This window comes from Haliotis cracherodii, unplaced genomic scaffold, assembly GCF_022045235.1.
Source record: "Haliotis cracherodii isolate W230 unplaced genomic scaffold, xgHalCrac1.p SCAF_6, whole genome shotgun sequence".
Classification (NCBI taxonomy): Eukaryota; Metazoa; Mollusca; class Gastropoda; order Lepetellida; family Haliotidae; genus Haliotis; species Haliotis cracherodii.
The window spans coordinates 29,304,220-29,325,422 of NW_027266319.1; the positions used below are offsets into that span (position 1 = coordinate 29,304,220).

At 39.9% G+C, this 21,203-nt stretch overlaps 1 protein-coding gene across 1 annotated transcript in view; it reads left to right on the plus strand.

Annotated features, from left to right (window-relative positions):
- Nucleotides 1–21,203, plus strand: part of LOC139444610 (solute carrier family 41 member 1-like) — a 42,907-nt gene that overhangs the window by 12,158 nt on the left and 9,546 nt on the right. Inside the window, exons 2-10 of the mRNA XM_071225516.1 lie at nt 1,470–1,996; nt 11,590–11,697; nt 12,372–12,443; nt 13,307–13,451; nt 14,114–14,260; nt 16,526–16,673; nt 18,110–18,183; nt 19,952–20,086; nt 20,387–20,535. Coding sequence (XP_071081617.1) covers nt 1,526–1,996; nt 11,590–11,697; nt 12,372–12,443; nt 13,307–13,451; nt 14,114–14,260; nt 16,526–16,673; nt 18,110–18,183; nt 19,952–20,086; nt 20,387–20,535 — 1,449 coding nt within the window. The 5' untranslated portion in view covers nt 1,470–1,525. The remainder of the gene's footprint in view (nt 1–1,469; nt 1,997–11,589; nt 11,698–12,371; nt 12,444–13,306; nt 13,452–14,113; nt 14,261–16,525; nt 16,674–18,109; nt 18,184–19,951; nt 20,087–20,386; nt 20,536–21,203) is intronic.

Below are 21,203 nucleotides of genomic sequence, written 5' to 3' on the forward strand. Positions count from 1 at the left end.
GTGCAATAGGACTTGTGACAGTTCTGTGGCTGTTCTAGTGTTAAATCAGTGTGTTTGATGTCTATGGCTGTTCTAGTGTTGAATCAGTGTGTTTGATATCAATGGCTGTTCTAGTGTTGAATCAGTGTGTTTAATATCTATGGCTGTTCTAGTGTTGAATCAGTGTGTTTGATATCTATGGCTGTTCTAGTGTTGAATCAGTGTGTTTGATATCTATGGCTGTTCTAGTGTTGAATCAGTGTGTTTGATATCTATGGCTGTTCTAGTGTTGAATCAGTGTGTTTGATATCTATGGCTGTTATAGTGTTGAATCAGTGTGTTTGATATCATTGGCTGTTCTAGTGTTGAATCAGTGTGTTTGATATCATTGGCTGTTCTAGTGTTGAATCAGTGTGTTTGATATCAATGGCTGTTCTAGTGTTGAATCAGTGTGTTTGATATCTATGGCTGTTCTAGTGTTGAATCAGTGTGTTTGATATCTATGGCTGTTCTAGTGTTGAATCAGTGTGTTTGATATCAATGGCTGTTCTAGTGTTGAATCAGTGTGTTTGATATCTATGGCTGTTCTAGTGTTGAATCAGAGTGTTTGATATCAATGGCTGTTCTAGTGTTGAATCAGTGTGTTTGATATCTATGGCTGTTCTAGTGTTGAATCAGTGTGTTTGATATCTATGGCTGTTCTAGTGTTGAATCAGTGTGTTTGATATCAATGGCTGTTCTAGTGTTGAATCAGTGTGTTTGATATCTATGGCTGTTCTAGTGTTGAATTAGTGTGTTTGATATCAATGGCTGTTCTAGTGTTGAATCAGTGTGTTTAATATCTATGGCTGTTCTAGTGTTGAATCAGTGTGTTTGATATCTATGGCTGTTCTAGTGTTAAATCAGTGTGTTTGATGTCTATGGCTGTTCTAGTGTTGAATCAGTGTGTTTGATATCAATGGCTGTTCTAGTGTTGAATCAGTGTGTTTAATATCTATGGCTGTTCTAGTGTTGAATCAGTGTGTTTGATATCTATGGCTGTTCTAGTGTTGAATCAGTGTGTTTGATATCTATGGCTGTTATAGTGTTGAATCAGTGTGTTTGATATCATTGGCTGTTCTAGTGTTGAATCAGTGTGTTTGATATCTATGGCTGTTCTAGTGTTGAATCAGTGTGTTTGATATCTATGGCTGTTCTAGTGTTGAACCAGTGTGTTTGATATCAATGGCTGTTCTAATGTTGAATCAGTGTGTTTGACATCTATGGCTGTTCTAGTGTTGAGATGATGTATTTGATAGATCTGTGGTTCTAGTGTTGAGATTATGTATTTGATAGATCTGTGGTTCTAGTGTTGAGATGATGTATTTGATAGATCTGTGGTTCTAGTGTTGAGATGATGTATTTGAAAGACCAGTGGTTCTAGTGTTGAGACAATGTATTTGATAGATCTATTGTTCTAGTGTTGAGACAGTATGTTTGACATGTTTCAGGTTTGAAACCAACTCTTCTACAGTTGTGTTGGGAGACATTATGAGGGGTGTTGAGAATGTCAGCCTACGGAGCAGCGGCATATAGTCTTCGCAATCGGCGCAAAGGCAATGACAAAATAATGGTTCCACGTGTCACTTCAATGACTTCCCAAGACGACGGCGTGGAACTTCAGGATTTTTCTGAATCGGCATCCAATCAGAGGCAAGAAACCCAGACAAAGACGGACAGGGCAGAAATACATAATAAGATATCGCTACTACCAAATGGAAACACAATTGTGAGGACCTCTCAAGGCACCCAGTTGGAAGATTCTGACAATGACGAAATTACGACCAGCCTTACAGCACCACTGCTTGATGGTGGGGATGATGATGGTGATGGTGATGGTGCCACCACAGCAAGGACTTCTGTCATTGATGAGAGGTCAGAGGAGAAATGCTGGAGCATTGCTTTCCAGGTGGCGCTCCCATATATCATAGCAGGATTCGGGACAGTGGGAGCAGGCATGGTGCTCGACATTGTACAGGTTTGTGTGTGCATATGCAGCCTTAGAAATGTTTTGGGTATTTTTCAGACTAGTCCTGGGACCCGTTCCATAAAGCGATCGTAACTACAATCAATCTTAGATTAGAGACTTACATCGATTCTAAAATTGTCTTAGCTAAAGTTTACAACCGTTCCACAAAGCGATCTTAAGGCGATTGTAACTTTACAAGTTCTTAAGTAGCCGATCTTAAAGGGCAAGTTCACACGGAAATGAACCATTTTTTCTTGTACTTTTTCCACATTAAAAGTGTTAACATAGAAGTGTCATAGACAAAAATATAAAAACATCATATTTAATTAACATATTTTTGGCACTAAAACGATTCATATTTTTCACATTTACCAAGTGTTCTATTTCCATAACAAAAACACCATGGCTTATGCCCCTTGCAATATGACGTCATTGGTGCCAATTGATAAACATTATGACGTCATCATGCTTTGTTAGAGCCGCTTCACGTGGGGTAGGTACAGTTTTGTGATTCTAGCATCTCAGATGCCAGCCAGAATTGTGTTATGCTGAGACACCACTGCGCCGGAGTGTGTCGTAGACCATGTTGTTTTACCGCAAACTGGTCCTTGATATCTTTTGCGTTGAGAATAGACAGGGACCCAGTTGAATTGGCACCAATTACGTCATAATCTAAGGGGGATAACTCAGGCCTATTTCGCTCGTAAAACGAAGGCCTCATAACGGCATATCACTTTCACACTATTGTGAGCTTCCTACTTTCACTGTGAAAAAAAATGAGTGTATATTTTCAAACACAGATACTAACTAATTCTAAAATTGCGTTTTGTTTAGAAAAAGAAAGAAAGCGATTTTTGCGTGTACACTTCCCCTTTAACAAAGATCGGAATCTTCAGCCATGAAGATACAAAAGTTTCCCCTAGAGTGGCCTCCCTTGGTCATGTTTAGCAGACAACACATATCCTTGCACATCATAATAAAAGTCGCCATGTTTGTTGTTATGGTACAATATTTAAGATCGATTTTAGCAATCCTAAGTTGGTCCGGAGCAACTTAGCATTTTGATCTTAACTGACAACTCTCTTAGTTAAGATTGCTTTGTGGAATGGGCGTCTGATCTTAACAAAAAAATTAAGATCGCGTACTTAGTGAGTTACAATCAACTTACCGTAGCCCTAAGATCGCTTTGTGGAACGGGACCCTGGCAAGAGTGTAAACCTTGAAGTAGTAGATAGTCCTGATTGAACAAGATAAAAATGTTTACTTTATTTACATTTTCTGCTACATTAAGAAATGTTTCCTGAATTTTGCCCTCAAATGCTACCATCATTGCCCTCAGCACAATTTAGTAATCTCAAGTTAGCTGACTGGCATGAATTTTGAAGGTTTGATTTAAACTTAAAAACAAAAGTAATTGCATCATATTCTTAGTCATGTTAGTTAGCATGGTTACCATTTGGTGATTTTTTTATAGCACATGACACAAACTTCCTTTGTCTCACATGTTTGAATGTTTAGAGTGTACAGATGTTTAAATGGGCTGAAGAGGACCACATGGGCTTTCTTACTTTTACATTTATTTCTATTAAAGTTAAACAAATCATAGACATCAAAATTAAAATCTGTTTTTGTTACAAGTGATGGTGAAATGTCTGGTTACCGTATTCAACATAATAAGCGCCCTGCTCTAATAAGCGCCCACGGCGACATTTGCTAATACATTGGCTTGTGAACAATCCCAATTAGCACCGCTTCTGATTGATCAATGTACACAAGACGTATTTATTCGCATATAATACACACTCCTGCACCCTTAATTATGGGCAGTTAAATTCTGGAAAAATATATCTGTCGTACATAAACACTTCAGGCTGTCAGCATAAACGATGAAATTTATCTTTCAAACTCTGTTTTTTTTTCACAAAATAATATTCTAATAAGAGCCCCCTATTTCTAATTTTGAGAGCGCCCTGTGCGCTTATTATGTCGAATACAGTATTTGCTTTCCTCAGTAGAGCTGTACAGCAGTTTGAAAGGGACAGAAAATCTGAGATGTGCATGACTTAAACAATGTATGCATGACACTCTACACTGCTCGAAAGATGATTTGGACAAGAAACATGAGAAATAAATTTAGCCTAATTAAAAATATATATCTACAAAATAAATATAATAAAATCCCAAAGGAGCCCAGAATTCTTAATTTCAGGCTTGCCCAATCATTCTAGACTTGAGTTGGACTCCATTTTGAATTTATTGTCGCACATTAATTAGAAGATCTGCAAAGTTACATCATGTACATCATGTACATAGTTCTAATCACTATTAGTTTGCAGGCAATAGTTATTACGTGATCACAGTTTTCATTTTAAGTACATAGTATTTATATTCACGTGAGGTTTCAGTTAAAAAACTACAATAAGGCTTAAAAAAAGAAAAGAATTGGTTCTCAGGCTATGTTTTTTGAAAATATAGTGCGGGCAGGCAGTATCTTTTTTCTTTTTTGGTTGTTCAAACTAGTAACCAATAAACAGTTGTGTAATCAATAAACAATTGTGTACATTCAACCTGGGAAAGGGTCTACCTACATAAATGTATTCCTTGATAGTAAAATACTGGAATACAGTATTTGACCTCCACTGGACTTGAAGTATTTGAGGATTTAATTTTTTTTTTTAAATGGAAATAAAAACGAAAGGTGTGGCGAACTTTATCATGTTTATGATGACGCGGGCAGTGCCTCAGAACCAAGACTATTTTTTTTGTTTTAGCCTAAGCCCTCAACATTTGATTCTGACATGTGTTGAATTTGTATGCTCGCTATTTCAAATGTACTGTCATTGAGGCTAATTTCCCTGTATTTTTCATTGTTCCCTTATTTGTTTCCATCAGTATATTGTTTTTTCCCTGAAAACAGTGGTGTAAGTACTTGTATTGGTATCTATGACATGACAGAGCCATATGTGGCAACACCTGTTTGAGTGACGTGCAAGGTAGGAGGGATTAACGACGAGGTGTTCCATATGTTTTTGTCATTATGACTACTGTAACTGATGCGGCACTAGTGTCTGGATGAAGTTTCATATTGCTGATGGCACTGATAAAACTATATAACCTTATTGCGAGGCTTATCCATTTATCCAGTTATTCTTTTTGCCACATAGTATTGCACTGTGGAATAATTATGGAATATCTAATTTCCTCTATGATGTGATTATTCTGCAGCCTTGTGTCATATCATTTTAATATTGTCTGTCTTGGCTAACCCCTTCTCAGAACTGTAAAGTTTTCCTTGGGCATACATTCACCAGACATGCCAGATGACCATGTTGTCATCGTGCAGTCTGAGTGAGTGAGTGAGTATGGTTTTACGCCGCTTTTAGCAATATTCCAGCAATATCACTGCGTGGGGCGCCAGAAATGGGCTTCACACATTGTCCCCATGTCGGGAATTAAACCCGGGTCTTCGGCGTGACGAGCAAACACTTTAAGAACTAGGCTACCCGACCGCCCCTCGTGCAGTCTGTAGCACCATAGCTATGTGTAATGGTTCACCAAACTGGTAAATGTTTGAGACAGGCATCACTTTGGGCTGTTCTCCTACATGAAGATGACATGCTGTGATACAGTGTATAACTGAAATACCAGCCTGGTCAAAGCAGCTTTTAGACTTCCCCACTCACTATCAGTATGGATAACGGTCCTTTACAATGCTTTTTACCATTAATTTACCATGGACTGTATGCTGCATTATCTTAAACAATATTTAACAATTTATCATACCTCCATGTCAGAATGATGAGATTTGATTTGTCCATGTGATCTTGATAAAATACTGTGCTTCTAGCCTTGGAGGGGAATAAATATCTCAGCGGGGAAGTAAATCTCTTATATCCTGCCATGAGCAAGGCAGGCTGCACGTGGATTTCTGAGAGGCAGAAAAAATCTCTTATACCTTTCTTCAAAACAAAAAGTCACACATTTTTCCGAGTCAATGGAAGTCACGTGACATAGCGCAAGCTAACCTCAGCTCAATCAAACAGCTGTGTTCTATCAATTTGTATTTGTTTGAATCATGTTACAATGCCATATTAAAACATGTCGGTAAGATAAATTCGTTGTAGCAGGATCACTCGGGGTACATGGGGTTTTATTCCTCCTTCGTTACTCACCTCCAGCTCATCGTGTTAAACCTAACACGGGACGCATAAAACCCGATGTACCCCTTGTGATCCTGCTACAACTTATAATATCAGCGGGGGAGGTCGGGTAGCCTAGTGGTTAAAGCGTTCGCTCATCACGCCGAAGACCCGGGTTCGGTTCCCGACATGGGTACAATGTGTGAAGCCCATTTCTTGTGTCCCCCGCCGTGATGTTGCTGGAATATTGCTAAAAGCGGCGTAAAACCATACTCACTCACTATAATATCAGCGCGATAAAGTTCAGTTTCACAGGGTGTCACAATGCACATGTTACACTCATCTGATATATCATTACTAGATTCCATCCTCAATTACCCAGATGTGACCAAGTCCACAGGTACTGGGTGACTCTCAGATCAATCCCGGTCTTATACCATGTTATACATGTATGTTTGAAATAAAGATGCCTAAAATGTCTATATCTTTTTCAAGCATGGCTGCTTATTAAAGCCTACCTATTCTGCTTTGTTTTAACAAGGTTAAGTGTCAGAAGTTTAAGGTATTCCAAGGGCTACTTCTTTGTTTCATGTCTTTGAGGAGATCCCCTGATATAAAAGCACTGGTAGGGTGATAATGTTTCATCACTGACATAATTTATGACTAGGGCTGGGACAAGTCCAAATTTACTACCCAGATACGTGACCCTCTATTGCCCAACCCTACCTGGGTACCAACAGAAGGTCTCAAGAGTTGGGTATAGAATGTTCAATTGGGAATTGTTATAGCACTGGGCAAATTAATTAAATACACCTATAAAATGATCTTGACTGAAGCTTTATCTTTTGTGAAACATTTAAAAGTCAGAAGAAGTGTGTGCATAGTGAGAAAGAAAAGCAAACATTACCAACTTGTAGTGTAACCATTGAGTTTTTTGTTATTGTCATTAAACAATAAATCAGCGTCCCAGTCCTATTTATGGCACTTGAAATTGAATAACTCCAAGATTGCTGATGCAATGTTGACCATAATCACTCTCACTTGACATGCTTAAGTAGAGATCTGAACCAATGTTATGCAAGTCTGCCCTGGGTGCTGTTCATCCAATCAGTCGCCTCCGATTGTGGTCACTGTTTCCACCAGGAGACAATTAATTGCTACAGGTAGTAAACACTCCTCTTCAGCAAATGGTATTTGGGGTAGTGGAACAAGTTTGTCGCAGTAGTCATGTGCTCTGTTTCTCCTAAATATCAGCATACAATCCTCTCCATATCAGCATACAATCCATGATTCTCCTTATCAGCATATGATCCATGCCTCTCCTTATTCATGTTATCAGCATGTGATCCATGTTTCTCCTTATCAACATATGATCCATGTCTCTCCTTTTCAGCATACGATCCATGTCTCTCCTTTTCATCATATGATCCATGTCTCTCCTTTTCAGCATACGATCCATGTCTCTCCTTTTCATCATATGATCCATGTCTCTCCTTTTCAGCATACGATCCATGTCTCTCCTTATCAGCATAGGATCCATGTCTCTCCTTATCAGCATTTGATCCATGTCTCTCCTTATCAGCATACGATCCATGTCTCTCCTTATCAGCATACGATCCATGTCTCTCCTTATCAGTATACGATCCATGTCTCTCCTCATCAGCATACGATCCATGTCTCTCCTTTTCAGCATACGATCCATGTCTCTCCTCATCAGCATATGATCCATGTCTCTCCTCATCAGCATACGATCCATGTCTCTCCTTATCAGCATGTGATCCATGCCTCTCCTTATCCATGTTATCAGCATACGATCCATGTCTCTCCTTATCAGCATACGTTCCATGTCTCTCCTTATCAGCATACAATCCATGTCTCTCCTTATCAGCCTGAGGACATTTTGACATGGGAAACCTTTGTATAACGCTGCCAGTTCCAGGTGAAACTTCAGGGCTCAATAGCTCCTGCAAATCTGAAAACATTGTTAGGTGACAATTTTTTCGTATTTATATGCTTGTACCATCGTATGATGCCCATATCATGAAACACACAGATTCAGCACGTGTTCAGTACCGGCATGTTTTAACATAGTCACCGGTAGATTGGGAGAACGCTTTTGTATCGCTGATTTATATTTCCGGCTTAGTTTATGAGACATAGTAATCTTTATTCCTGCATATAAAACAATGCCTAGCATAACAAGAAATACAGTCAAAATGGTAAATCATCATGTCTAGTGTTGTTTAATCGCAAATTTCATATTTTCATGGACAAAGTTTGTTATAGCGTTGTTCATTCACCTTAAGCGATACAATGTAGTTTTTTACCAACAGAAAAAGAGTTTGTCGAAAGTGTAACCCATACATAAGCCGACCCCTTTCCACAGAATCTTGTTTCTGGTCTTCAAAATTCTACGGTCATATACAGTACATGGTGATGCGCCAAACATTCAGGAAATCTTTAGAGCTGTGGTGCTGTACCATAACCAAACCTCAGTGATGTTGAACACATCTCGACCGCCTCCGCAGTCTAGTGGTAGAGCGGCCGCTCGGAGAGAGGAAGGTCCAGGGTTCGATCCCCGACCGCGTCATACCTAAAGACGTTCAAAGATGGTACTTGTTGTTATCCTGTCTGGCGCTCAGCATTAAGGGGCTAAAACAAGGACTGGTCGGCTCGGAGTCCGTATACTGTGTCTGAGTGGGGTATTCATGTTAAACTGCGGCATGGTATCTCAGTGTGCTAGCACTCTAAATCAGCATCAGTCCGGACTAGTACAAGCAGCCACACAAACAAACACACTTACATGCACGTTGCTATATACTGTAAGTGCAATAATCTTGGACGCGACGTTAAACCCCATTTCACCTCACCTCACCTTGAACACATCTCACTGATTATTCAGAGTAATACCCAACATTCGTTTTTGAGGTTTAATGCAAATCACAAACCAAATGAAAATTCATGAAATGCTCAAACATGTTACGTCCCGCTCTCTGAACTAGTAAATATGATGGTCACAGCTGGTGTATGACACAGACTCAATTAAATATGGTGGATGGGGATCTTGTCACACGGAGGTTAGGGATCTTGTCACACGAAGGTTAGGGATCTTGTCAAAATAGTGATGAAGCTGAAAATGAAATTACATGTGTTGAGTTGCCTTTAGAGAGATTTGGTTCTATATTTACATTGCTTTCAACATGGCCGATTCATTCCAAAGTGTGTTTCAAAATACATGTGATGCCAGTCCACTTGAATCAAAAAACTAAATTAACCTTGACAGCTCTGCTGAACTTTTGACTAGACCTTATTCAATATGGATTTTTGTCATCAGCACTTCAGTAGAATAATTTATCATTTTAATTAACATGATTAAGTGAAAAATGATATGTCCATTCAGCATTTGTTCAGTGGGCTTACAAGTATGGTAGTCATGGTAGTCGCACATAGTCTATCGTAGTTAGAGAGCGTGGCTGCATAAGCACGATCAGGATGTCAACATGTGTGACTGTATGGCAATTTTGTTCCAGAACATTGACATTGCAGCAGTCTGTGACTCGCGCCACTAGTCCGAAGCACATGTCTCCTAAAATTCTGCTAGGTCTAGTAAGCTCAGCTAATTTGGTCCATATCATAACATAAAATCTGCTGATATTTATTGAGGCTCAAGCGTGGGCAAGCACTGAGTGAGTAATGGTTTTACGCCGCTTTTAGCAATATTCCAGCAATATCACACCAGACATGGGCTTCATACATTGTACCCATGTGGGGAATCAAACCCGGGTCTGCGGTATGTTGCTTTAACCACTAGACTACCCCACTGGCCCCTTTGGTCTGTTTCAGGGCAGAACAGCAACTCAGTACCCAAGAACAACTGTGATTGTATTTGTTGTGTTTGACCATCTCCATGGTCTACATGGTCTAGTGCTAGAGAGTCCGCCTAGAGTGGGGAAGGTCGGGGGTTCGATCCCCGGCCGTGTCATACCAAAATACATTAAAAGATTGTTGTTACCCTGTATGGTGCTCAGGATTGAGGGGCTAAAACAAGGGCTGGTCGGTATGGAGTCAATGATATGTGTCTTACTGAGGTTTTCATATTAAACTGTGGCATGGTATCTCAGTGGGCTAGCATTATAGAATTGGCATTAGTCCAGACTAGCACACATGTACAGCAACTTCAGCAACCCATGCTTGCTGTAAAAGGCGACTATGCTTGTCGTAAGAGGTGACTAACGGGATTGGATGGTCAGGCTCTCTGACTTCGTTGATACATGTCATTGTATCCCAATTGCATAGATAGATGCTCATGATGTCAATCACTTGATTGTCTGGTTCAGACTTGATTATTTACAGACTGCTGTCATATAGCTGGAATAGTCCTGGGTGTGGCTTTATACAATAAACAAACAAACAAAACAAACAAATGTAATCAAATGGCACAAGATGACGTCAGAACATGATGTGAACTGCCGGTCATTAACATGATTAAGTGACCTTGACCTTAATAAAGTAAACATGAGCCATGTGGCTCATCAATAAAGTAGGACATAACAGAATGGACACCATATTTTCAAGAACCAAAAGGCTTAGAAGAAACTTTTCGTGCATGTGGCTGTAAGAATATGTAGCAAAAAATATTTTTTCTCTTGTTTTTTTCTCTCAGTATTTGTTGAACCAAATTTACTGAAAAAAGTTCTGAAGCATTAATCATCTCATGTAATTGTAAAAAAGAAATAAGCACATATCCAGGTGAGCTACAGTGCCATGACACTTTTCTTTATTGTATGTAGCAGGTTCAGGCATCTCACAAAACTTTCCATACACATCACTACACAATCACACTCAGATACAATTCATGCCACAGTCTGTTTGCTGCAAAATCGTACTGATGAAATGCAAAATAGATATAAATCCGAAAGTAAGAATTCATCTTAAATGGCATAAATCTTATGAAATGCAAAATAGATATAAATCCAAAAGCAAGAATTCATCTTAAATGGCATGAAACTTATGAAATGCAAAATAGATATAAATCCGAAAGCAAGAATTCATCTGAAATGGCATAAAACTTATAAAATGCAAAATAGATATAAATCCGAAAGCAAGAATTCATCTTAAATGGCATGTAACTTATTTATTTGTCCATATCAACTCGTCACCATAATTACAGATATTGTCATGAAGTGGAGAAAAAGTTGTTTAACAAACTGTAATTGTTGGCATTTTATGGCATGCATGGGTCACTGTAGACCTATTCTAGCCCGGATCTTCACGGGTCCATAGGTAATGGTATCACAGGGGAATACATAGGGTACATCATGTATGTGATAATTCCTGGAGTCTTCCAGAAAGGTCAGAAAAGGAGCTGCTTCTGTTTTTCCAAATACTTGCAAACACCTGTTTTTGTTCATATATTTATTATGAAATGTCAGAACCTCCTATATTGTAGTTGTATTGTTTCAGCATTGGGAGGTGTTCCGGAAGGTGTCGGAAGTATTTATCCTTGTCCCGTCCCTGCTCGGCCTGAAGGGCAACCTGGAGATGACGCTGGCTTCACGGCTGTCCACACAGGTAATGAGGCACCAGCAGCATGCTGCAACAAGAAGGTCACTGGAAGAGATATCTCAGACCAGCTGCTCTTCAGTCATACTCAGTCTTAGGAACTATGAAAGCAAATCAAGGGTCCTTGCCAGAATTCAAATGTTTAACATCAAAGATTAAGGGTCCTAGATTCAAATGACCGCCTCCGTGGTCTTGTGGTAGAGCGATCACCCTGAGAGTGGAAGGTCCTGGGTCCAGTCCCTGGCCGTGTCATACCAAAAGACGTTAAGAGATGGTTCTTACCCTGTCTGGCGCTCGGCATTAAGGGGCTAAAAGAAGGACCAGTCAGTATACTGATGTATAAATGGCACAGTGAAAGTAAAGAAAGAGGGTCCCCAAAAATTATCACATCTATATGTGGCGGGGGTCATGAAATACTCACCGAGTTCTATTTTATCAAATATGAAAGAAATACATTATAGAAAGCTAAATATTATATTATCATATAGACGAGGGCGGGGGGGGGGGGGGGGGGGGGGTAGGGGTTGTTATACATTTTGTGGTTGTTGTTTTTGTCAATAAAAAATAAATGACCAGTCCCTAAATGAAATGTACATAGTTGGAAGGCAATACAATTGTATTTAGACATTGTAATAGTCATCTCTTCTAATCATGACAATAACTGCAACATTTCTGTTCAACAGGCCAACCTTGGCAATATGGAGAAGCGCTCTGAGAAGTTAAAAATGATTGGCGGCAATATGGCGCTTGTACAGGTAACACATTCTACCTTTCCAAGACTTTCTGGGACCCGTGAAGATTCCGGGGTAGAATAGGTCTTCAGCAACCCATGCTTGCCGTAAAAGGTGACTATGCTTGTCGTAACAGGCGACTAACGGGATTGGGTGGTCAGGCTCGCTGACTTGGTTGATGCATGTCATCGATCCCAATTGCTTGGATCGATGCTCATGATATAAATCACTGGATTGTCTGGTCCAGACTCGATTATTTACAGACCGCCATCATATAGCTGGAATATTGCTGAGTGAGGCATTTAACAACAAACAAAAAAGACTTACGGTTTCTGTAACAGCGCATAATCATATCATTCAAAAGACACTTTCAGTTAATTTAGAATCATCAGGAAAAAAAGGTCATGATTGATAACCATTCTCTATGTGGCATTAAGAAGTTGTATTCATAACTTATGACAAGATGGTGAAGATGATCAACTGCTTAACAATCTGTGACTTCAGCCACTAGTCTTGTAAAATGTCTTTTGGTCCATTAAGTTTTGCTCATAAAAATCCACCAGACTGAAAAGGATGTCAAGTGACCAGTTCAGGCTAGTTGTCTCAAAAGTTTTGGGCACAGACTGTTTTAATACAGTTTCAGGAATAATTGTTCTGAGCAGGTTGATCCTCCACAGGTACAGGCACCGGCTTGTGTTCTCGTGGCAGTTTGTGTCTCTGCTGTCTTGTCAGTTTTAACAAATTTGTAATATATAAGTCTCCATGTAATGCATCTGATAAAGATCTGGCTCTGAAGAAAATTATACATTTGTTTATATATGGAAACATCACTTCCTGTTACATATATGTCACAAATATTGATATGATTTTTGTGTCACTATTGTCAGGCCCAAGCAATAGTTGTGGGTTTCCTGGCATCCATGGTTGCTATGGTGTTTGGATGGATACCTGAAGGGAAGTTTGACATTCAGCACGGCCTTCTCCTGTGTGCTAGCAGTATATTCACAGCTTCAGTAGCCAGCTTGATATTAGGTGAGTTCCCACTTTCAAAACTTCAGTCTAGGAGACCCCCAAGAATTAATTTCAAGGGTCCTTACAGAAAGTTGGAGGGTACTTTAAAGTAATGAAATGGTGTAGTGTTGTGTACTGTAAGATTTGATAAGTATTTTAAATACTGGATCTTTATATTTCTAGTCTAGAGTTTGTACACTGAATATTATTGTGCATCCCTCAGGACACCATATATTTTTTCTGTGCACCCATTCTATACATTTGTGTGTATTGGATGCACATTTCTGCATTGTGTCATACCCTGCAAAGTACTGTAGTGTGATCCAAGACATTCCGGGGGCATGGGTGGTCCAGTCGTCTAAGGCGCCACGATTCGCTGTGCAGAGTTGCGTCCCTTGGACACGCCAGAGACCTATGATTGTGGGTTCGAATCCCGGTTCGCCCCAATTATGTTTCTAGGTTTGTCAGCACCTTACCCGTGCTCGTGGGTTTCTTCGAAGTGGTAAACGTCTTAGACCTGCATCACTTCAGGCTTTTCTCCCACATTAAGCTGACACGCCGCGATATAACTGGAATACTGTTAAAAGCGTCGTTAAACCAAACTCACTAACTCACTCACTCCAAAACATTCCATTAACTTGAGTGCATTGACACCTGGAAATGAGCTCTTGTATTCTTTACAGGTGCAATAATGGTAGGTGTAGTGTTGATGTCCCGCAAGCTGCGCATCAACCCTGACAACGTGGCCACGCCCATAGCAGCAAGTCTGGGTGACCTGACAACACTGTCCCTGCTGGCTGGAGTTAGTACGCTGCTGTACGAGGCAATAGGTACGACCACTTCACATCAAAGGAGAGTGAAACAAGTTATATTGGTAAATGTAGACATCCAAAACAAACACAGAATATGCATTGTCAGAAACTAACCATTATACAAAGGCCAATAAAAAAACATATTTCATTCATTAAAACACTACCTTTTGAAACGCAGAAGGTATTTCATGCTGAGTTATTCTTCAGTCAGTTTCTTTCCCATGCCCTGCAATGACACCAGCATTATTTGTTTGGACAAAGGAGACCATATCAACGTCCTTATGAATTTTCACTCTTTGAAATGTAGCCTGTTCACAGCCTTACACATACTAATACCATTCAAATAATTCATAATAGCATATAGATTTGAAATCTTGACTTTTTATTTCAAAGGTTTATTTCATTTAGGGTTATCATGGTTATATTTGAATGTGACCAAAAACCTAAATATGATGAATACTAGCTGTGCTTTGTCGTGTTGTGCATGGTATTGTGTAGCAACACACTGAAGGGACAAGTTGACTCTATACAGTAGTCACGGTAGTAGCATTGGTCGTATAGTGCTTGTAGCAAGAGTAGTTTGTAGTTCTAGATAAAGGGCGGTCGGGTAGCCTAGTGGTTAAAGCGTACGCTCGTCACGCTGAAGACTCGGGTTCGATTCCCGACATGGGTACAATGTGTGAAGCCTATTTCTGGTGTTCCCCGCCGTGATATTGCTGGAATATTGCTAAAAGCGGCGTAAAACCATACTCATTCACTCTAGACATTAACTAGTTGCCACTCTTGTGGTAGTAGTTGTAGTAGTAGTAGGAGTTGCAGTGGTAGTAGTAGTGGTTGTCATGGTTGTTGATTATTAGTTTGTGCAGTTTACGCTGTCAATGTTGTTGTAATAGTAGTAGTAGTAGTAGTTGTAGTAGTAGTAGTAGTAGTATGTTGTCATAGGTGCTGTAGTGCTGAAGTCAATTTGACACTCATTTCCCGGTATATAAATAACATAACCACTAATATCGCTCACTAGATGGCCCCTGAGTTTTAATTGGTTAAAACAACAGTTATGCTGATTAAGATAAAAGATACCGGATTGGGACCTTGTGCGAATAATGTGTTCAACAGTTTGACATCCTGCAAATACACATTTAATGTTACCTTGCAAAATGGTCTGTTTCTGACACTGCATACAGGGGTTTACCTTGACCTCCTCAGAGGCCGATATTTAGCCTTCTGCAAATGTCTAAAAATATCCAAATTGCAATTACAAATACTCAGTTCGTTTTATGTAGTGTTATAGATAAAATGGATAGAATTATCATTGAACCACCCGCATGTTATCAGAAATGAGCGGGCCACTGTAACTCGATAATGCTTTCATATTGCTTGACAACGGGCCAATATCACGTGACATCATAAGATAGGGATAGGTGACGTGACATCATCTGGTTTGTTCTATGACGTTTCCATATTTGTAAAAGTGGGTCACTGACATTTGTGTTGATTGCAGTAAATCTTTCAAAACTGATATTGTTTTTATTTTTTTTATTTGATAACGAATTCAATCCATTTCAACTATAATAACGGTAACGCTATTTTTCAGGGCATTATCATTTGCAGAAGCCCTCTGTCTGTTCAACTGCCCTCCTTCTTTGGGCAGTTAATGGAAGACATCGGGCTTCTGCAAATGATAATGCCCTGAAAAAAAGCGTTAACCCTTATAATAACTTTGTCAGAGGTGATTTGTATTTCACTGAGCAATTTAAGGAGAATAAGGATTTTTTCCCATATTTCCTTTGGAGGGCACTTCATTTGAAATCCTTGATAAATCTGTGGCATATGTTATGTTTGTTTTTGACCGCCTCCATGGGTACCCGGAGAATGGAAGGTCATGGGTTCCATCCCCGGCTTCATCATACCAAAAGATGTTATGGATGGTACAGCGGAAGAAGCTAACATTTTTAGTCCATTTGTCCTTATGATGATAACATATAGCAAAATCCTTAATAATGGCAAATTTCTTCTAGTCCTTATGATACCTTAAGTATTGGGCAGTTTGGCAAGGACTACAGGACCAGTGCCAATTTCTAACGCTGTGGTATTTGTTGTAACCCTGCCTGGGGGTCAGCATTAAGGGGCTAAAACAAGGACCGAAATAGTATTCAGACTATTAAATTGTAATAAAGTTTAATCCCATAATTAAGTAGATTAATTAAAAGTTGGATGTCATGCCACTTAATAAGCTAAGCTTTCCCTACAGTGTATATTCACTATAATCATTTCTTTTGTTTTCAGGAAAACAGCACTGGTTGGCTCCAACTATTATAGTATTTTTCCTCTTGCTGATACCTCTGTGGGTTGTGATATGTGTAAAAAATAGGTATGTGAATGATGTGATCTACTCCGGCTGGGCTCCTGTAGTCAGCGCCATGGCGATCAGCAGGTGAGGCTCATGTTCTATGTTGTAGACAATAGAATATACTGTGCTTGAGACTTGGTCCCAATTAACCTATCTCCATGGTCTAGTGGATAGAGAGCCTGCCTGTAGTACAGAAGCTCAGTAGTTTTATGGGGGATATTACTCTAATTACAGATATTACAAGGACTGGTCGACTCAGGAGTGTACTGAATAGGGTATCCTTGTTAAACTGTGGCATGGTATCTCATGGGGCTAGCACTATGAAAGTGGCATTAGTCCGCGCTAGTACAAGCGGCCATACACTCTCATATGAAGGCACCTTACCTCACCTCACCTCACCTCACCTCACCTCACCTCACCCAGTAATATATGCTTGTCCTAAGGTCTGGAAATTGAAATGGATCTGGTGATTAGGCTCAATGACTTGGCTGATGGTGTCACGTTACCCTAATTGTGTGGCTTATTTGCTCTTGTTTTCAACCACTTGTTGCTCAAGCCCTGTTCCACAAAGCGATCTTAACTCCCATACTTTATATAGACTTACGACAGTTGTAGCTCTACGATTGCTTTTTGGAACAGGGCCCTGGTCAAGTCTTGGAAATAGCTGGAATATTTCTGAAGATGTTTAGTTGAATATTGTCTAAGACATTCTTTACTCTATATATACCCTTGATGCTATTATAACTGACTGGGGAAATCGTGACACCTAAGCTGTAACATCATTAAATGTCTGAATCAGAATTATGAATAGCAGTGTACCGGTACTTACCTTCACAGTCAATATAGATGTACATGTATATTATAACTGCTGGTCATACAGTTATTCTGTTTTAAGGATGTAAGGAAATGGAATTGCAGACTTACATAGTTGGGACAGTGAGGTTGGAGGCATCTTCTCTAGACAAGAGAGTTTACTGACTAAAAAGAAAAAGAAAAAAAGAAGCCCAGTTCCCACCCTTCCCGAACTAGGCTGGTATAATGGAGTTATATTTTGGCTGGAATAACAAGTCTATGCATAGTACCAGTACAATCAAATCAAAATCTGGTTCTTATACTGTCATGGAGGATTTGCAATATGTGCAAAGTATGTGCACCGCTAACTCATAATAGCCACAGGTGGCACTATGATCGAGCCCAGGAATTCCAGCCTAGTTTGGCAAGGTTGGAAACTGGACTTTTTAAGTCAGTTAACTCTCTTGCCTCGAGAAGATGGGTTGGAGGATGAAATACTGAAATAAAAGATTAAGTGTGGACCAGAATAAGTAAAGCAGCAGTTTGCAAATAAATGGAGATTTATTTACCAAAATATTAATTATGTATCGTGAAACATACAGTCTTGTCTGATCTTTTACAATAAATGCAGTCTAAATAGTTCAAAAATGATTGAGTGCTTAATCTTTTAACATGTTTAAGTTTAATAACGCCAGCAGCTCATTACACATTCTCAATATCTTTTTCAGCTTTGGAGGATTGATTTTAGATTATACAGTGTCAACATATGATGGGATAGCTGTCTTCCAACCTGTCATCAATGGTGAGCGACAAGTTGTATTAGTGCATTTTAGTCTTGAAAATATTATAGCTACCAACTATATGTGTAGCTTAGTTCCTTTATCCGAAGGGTCACAGGTGACCTTGTTATCTAAAGCACCGCAACCCAGGATTTGTCCATTACGTGTACCAAAAACTTATGATTCTTGTAAAACCTCTACCTCTTTTACATCATTGCCATAAATCCGGTACTTTGGCTGCAATCACACAAAACTAATCTTCAGAATTTTCAACAGAAGTCCTCTTCACTGTCAACCACACATAACTAGTTGTCAAGACAATCAAACTGCCAATAAACATCTAGCTCTCTAGCTTGTCAAGGCAGGAAAGCTCACTTCTTTCCAGTGTGTGCTAGAGTCAACATCAGCTTTTCAACTGAGTTTAATATCTAGTACTTAGGTCATGTAGTCACACTAGATATCTAAAATTCAGATAATTAGTTGTTATCTATTGTTCAAATGTTCAACAGTTAGAAGTCCGTTTTGGTAAAAGGTCCCTCTTTATCTGAAACTCAAGTCATGTTGCAGATATGGAATACTGTAAACAGGGAATTTTTTGCGACCGTTTTATTATTGCGAGTTTTGCGAACGAGACTCAATCGCAAAAATTAAAAACGCAAAAATAAGTATAAATAATACATACATACTTTATTCATTGCAACACGTCATCAAATGTTGAAATCATCAACTAGAACTACAAGTTACTCAATAAGTTAAAAACACAAATGAATGCAGAATTGTCACACAATACATCACAAATGACAGTGTAAACAGACCAGTTAGTGTCACTGTTACCTCACAGTAATCCTGCCTTCTTCCAACCTCGCTTGATTGCGTCAGTGTCCTTTGCAATTTTGTCCACACATGACATGACACTGAGTTGAGTCAATTATCGTATTTGATAATTGGTCGCAATCTCTTCCGGTCAACATTCCGGCTAACTCAGAAAATCTAGCTTCGGAGAGAAGCTGTCTATTTGTTGGTACGCGAGGGGTCATCTCAACACGGCAGCTCGCAAAAATATCTCGTCGCAGTATTGTCTTTGGTGTAGTATTCGCAATATTTTAACGGCGCAGAAATAAAGCTGTTAACAGTATACGGTTAATTCCATGTCATGTTGCAGGTGTGGAACATACAGATAATGCCATGTCATGTTGCAGGTGTGGAATATACAGTAAATACCATGTCATGTTGCAGATATGGAATATACAGTTAATTCCATGTCATGTTGCAGGTGTGGAATATACTGATAATACCAGGTCATGTTGCAGGTGTGGAATATACAGATAATACCAGGTCATGTTGCAGGTGTGGAATATACAGATAATGCCATGTCATGTTGCAGGTGTGGAATATACAGATAATGCCATGTCATGTTGCAGGTGTGGAATATACAGTAAATACCAGGTCATGTTGCAGATATGGAATATACAGTTAATTCCATGTCATGTTGCAGGTGTGGAATATACTGATAATACCAGGTCATGTTGCAGGTGTGGAATATACAGATAATACCAGGTCATGTTGCAGGTGTGGAATATACAGATAATGCCATGTCATGTTGCAGGTGTGGAATATACAGATAATGCCATGTCATGTTGCAGGTGTGGAATATACAGATAATACCAGGTCATGTTGCAGGTGTGGAATATACAGTTAATACCAGGTCATGTTGCAGGTGTGGAATATACAGATAATACCAGGTCATGTTGCAGGTGTGGAATATACAGATAATGCCATGTCATGTTGCAGGTGTGGGTGGTAACCTAGTTGCAGTACAAGCCAGTCGTATATCTACATACCTACATAAAAACTGTGTTATGGGGGAGTTGCCGGAGAGTGCACCTCATGGCTGCCCCAGCCCTATCTCAACTTTCTTCGGCAGTAGTAAGTACACCAGCCCTTGTATCCTACTCAACTATTAATGATTAAATCACTGGTTTGCATCTCTAGAAGGTAGAAATATTGTTGAGTTTTATTCAGTACTGATTACTGATTATGTGCATATGTAAATTAGTAGGATATATCATAAAATAGTCCTTTCTAATTTTGAGTCATATACATTGATGCTCTAATTTTTATTTGTTTGTATTTTGTAATTTCTAAAAGAGCATTGTCATTAATGTTTGACAAGCTATTCGTGTTGGATGAATGAATGAAGTATTATGGCATGACTATTGTACATAGGTACCAACTCAAAGGCAGCCAGAGTGTTGATGATGCTGGTTGTCCCTGGCCACCTGATCTTCATCTATGCCATCTCCTATATGCAGGCAGGTCATACATCGCTCACCATCATCTTCGATGTCATCTACTTGACAGCAGCAGTCCTTCAGGTGAGGCTCCCACTGACGCAGGGGCAGTGGAGGTTCTTTGTACCCTTGCTGGTCCTCCGAGGGGATTCCATGCTATCATCTTCCCCCCCCCCCCCCCCATTTGATACTGGGCAAGAACAGGTCCTTAGTGTCCCTTGCTGGTACTCAGAGGGGATTCCATGCTATCATCTCTCCCCTCCCCCCCATTTGATACTGGTCAAGAACAGGTCCTTAGTGTCCCTTGCTGGTCCTCCGAGGGGATTCCATGCTATCATCTCCCCCCCCCCCCCCCCCCCCCCCCATTTGATACTGGGCAAGAACAGGTCCTTAGTGTCCCTTGCTGGTCCTCCAAGGGGATTCCATGCTCTCTCTCTCTCTCTCTCTCTCTCTCTCTCTCTCTCTCTCTCTCTCTCTCTCTCTCTCTCTCTCCCCTCTCCCCCCCCCCCCCCCCTATTTCATACTGGTCAAGAACAGGTCCTTAGTGTCCCTTGCTGGTCCTCCGAGGGGATTCCATGCTATCATCTCCCCCCCCATTTGATACTGGGCAAGAACAGGTCCTTAGTGTCCCTTGCTGGTCCTCCAAGGGGATTCCATGCTATCATATCTCTCTCTCTCTCTCTCTTTCCCCCCCCCCCCCCCAGGCAAGAACAGGTCCCCTTGCTACCCCTCATATTGCAAAACAGGGTAAA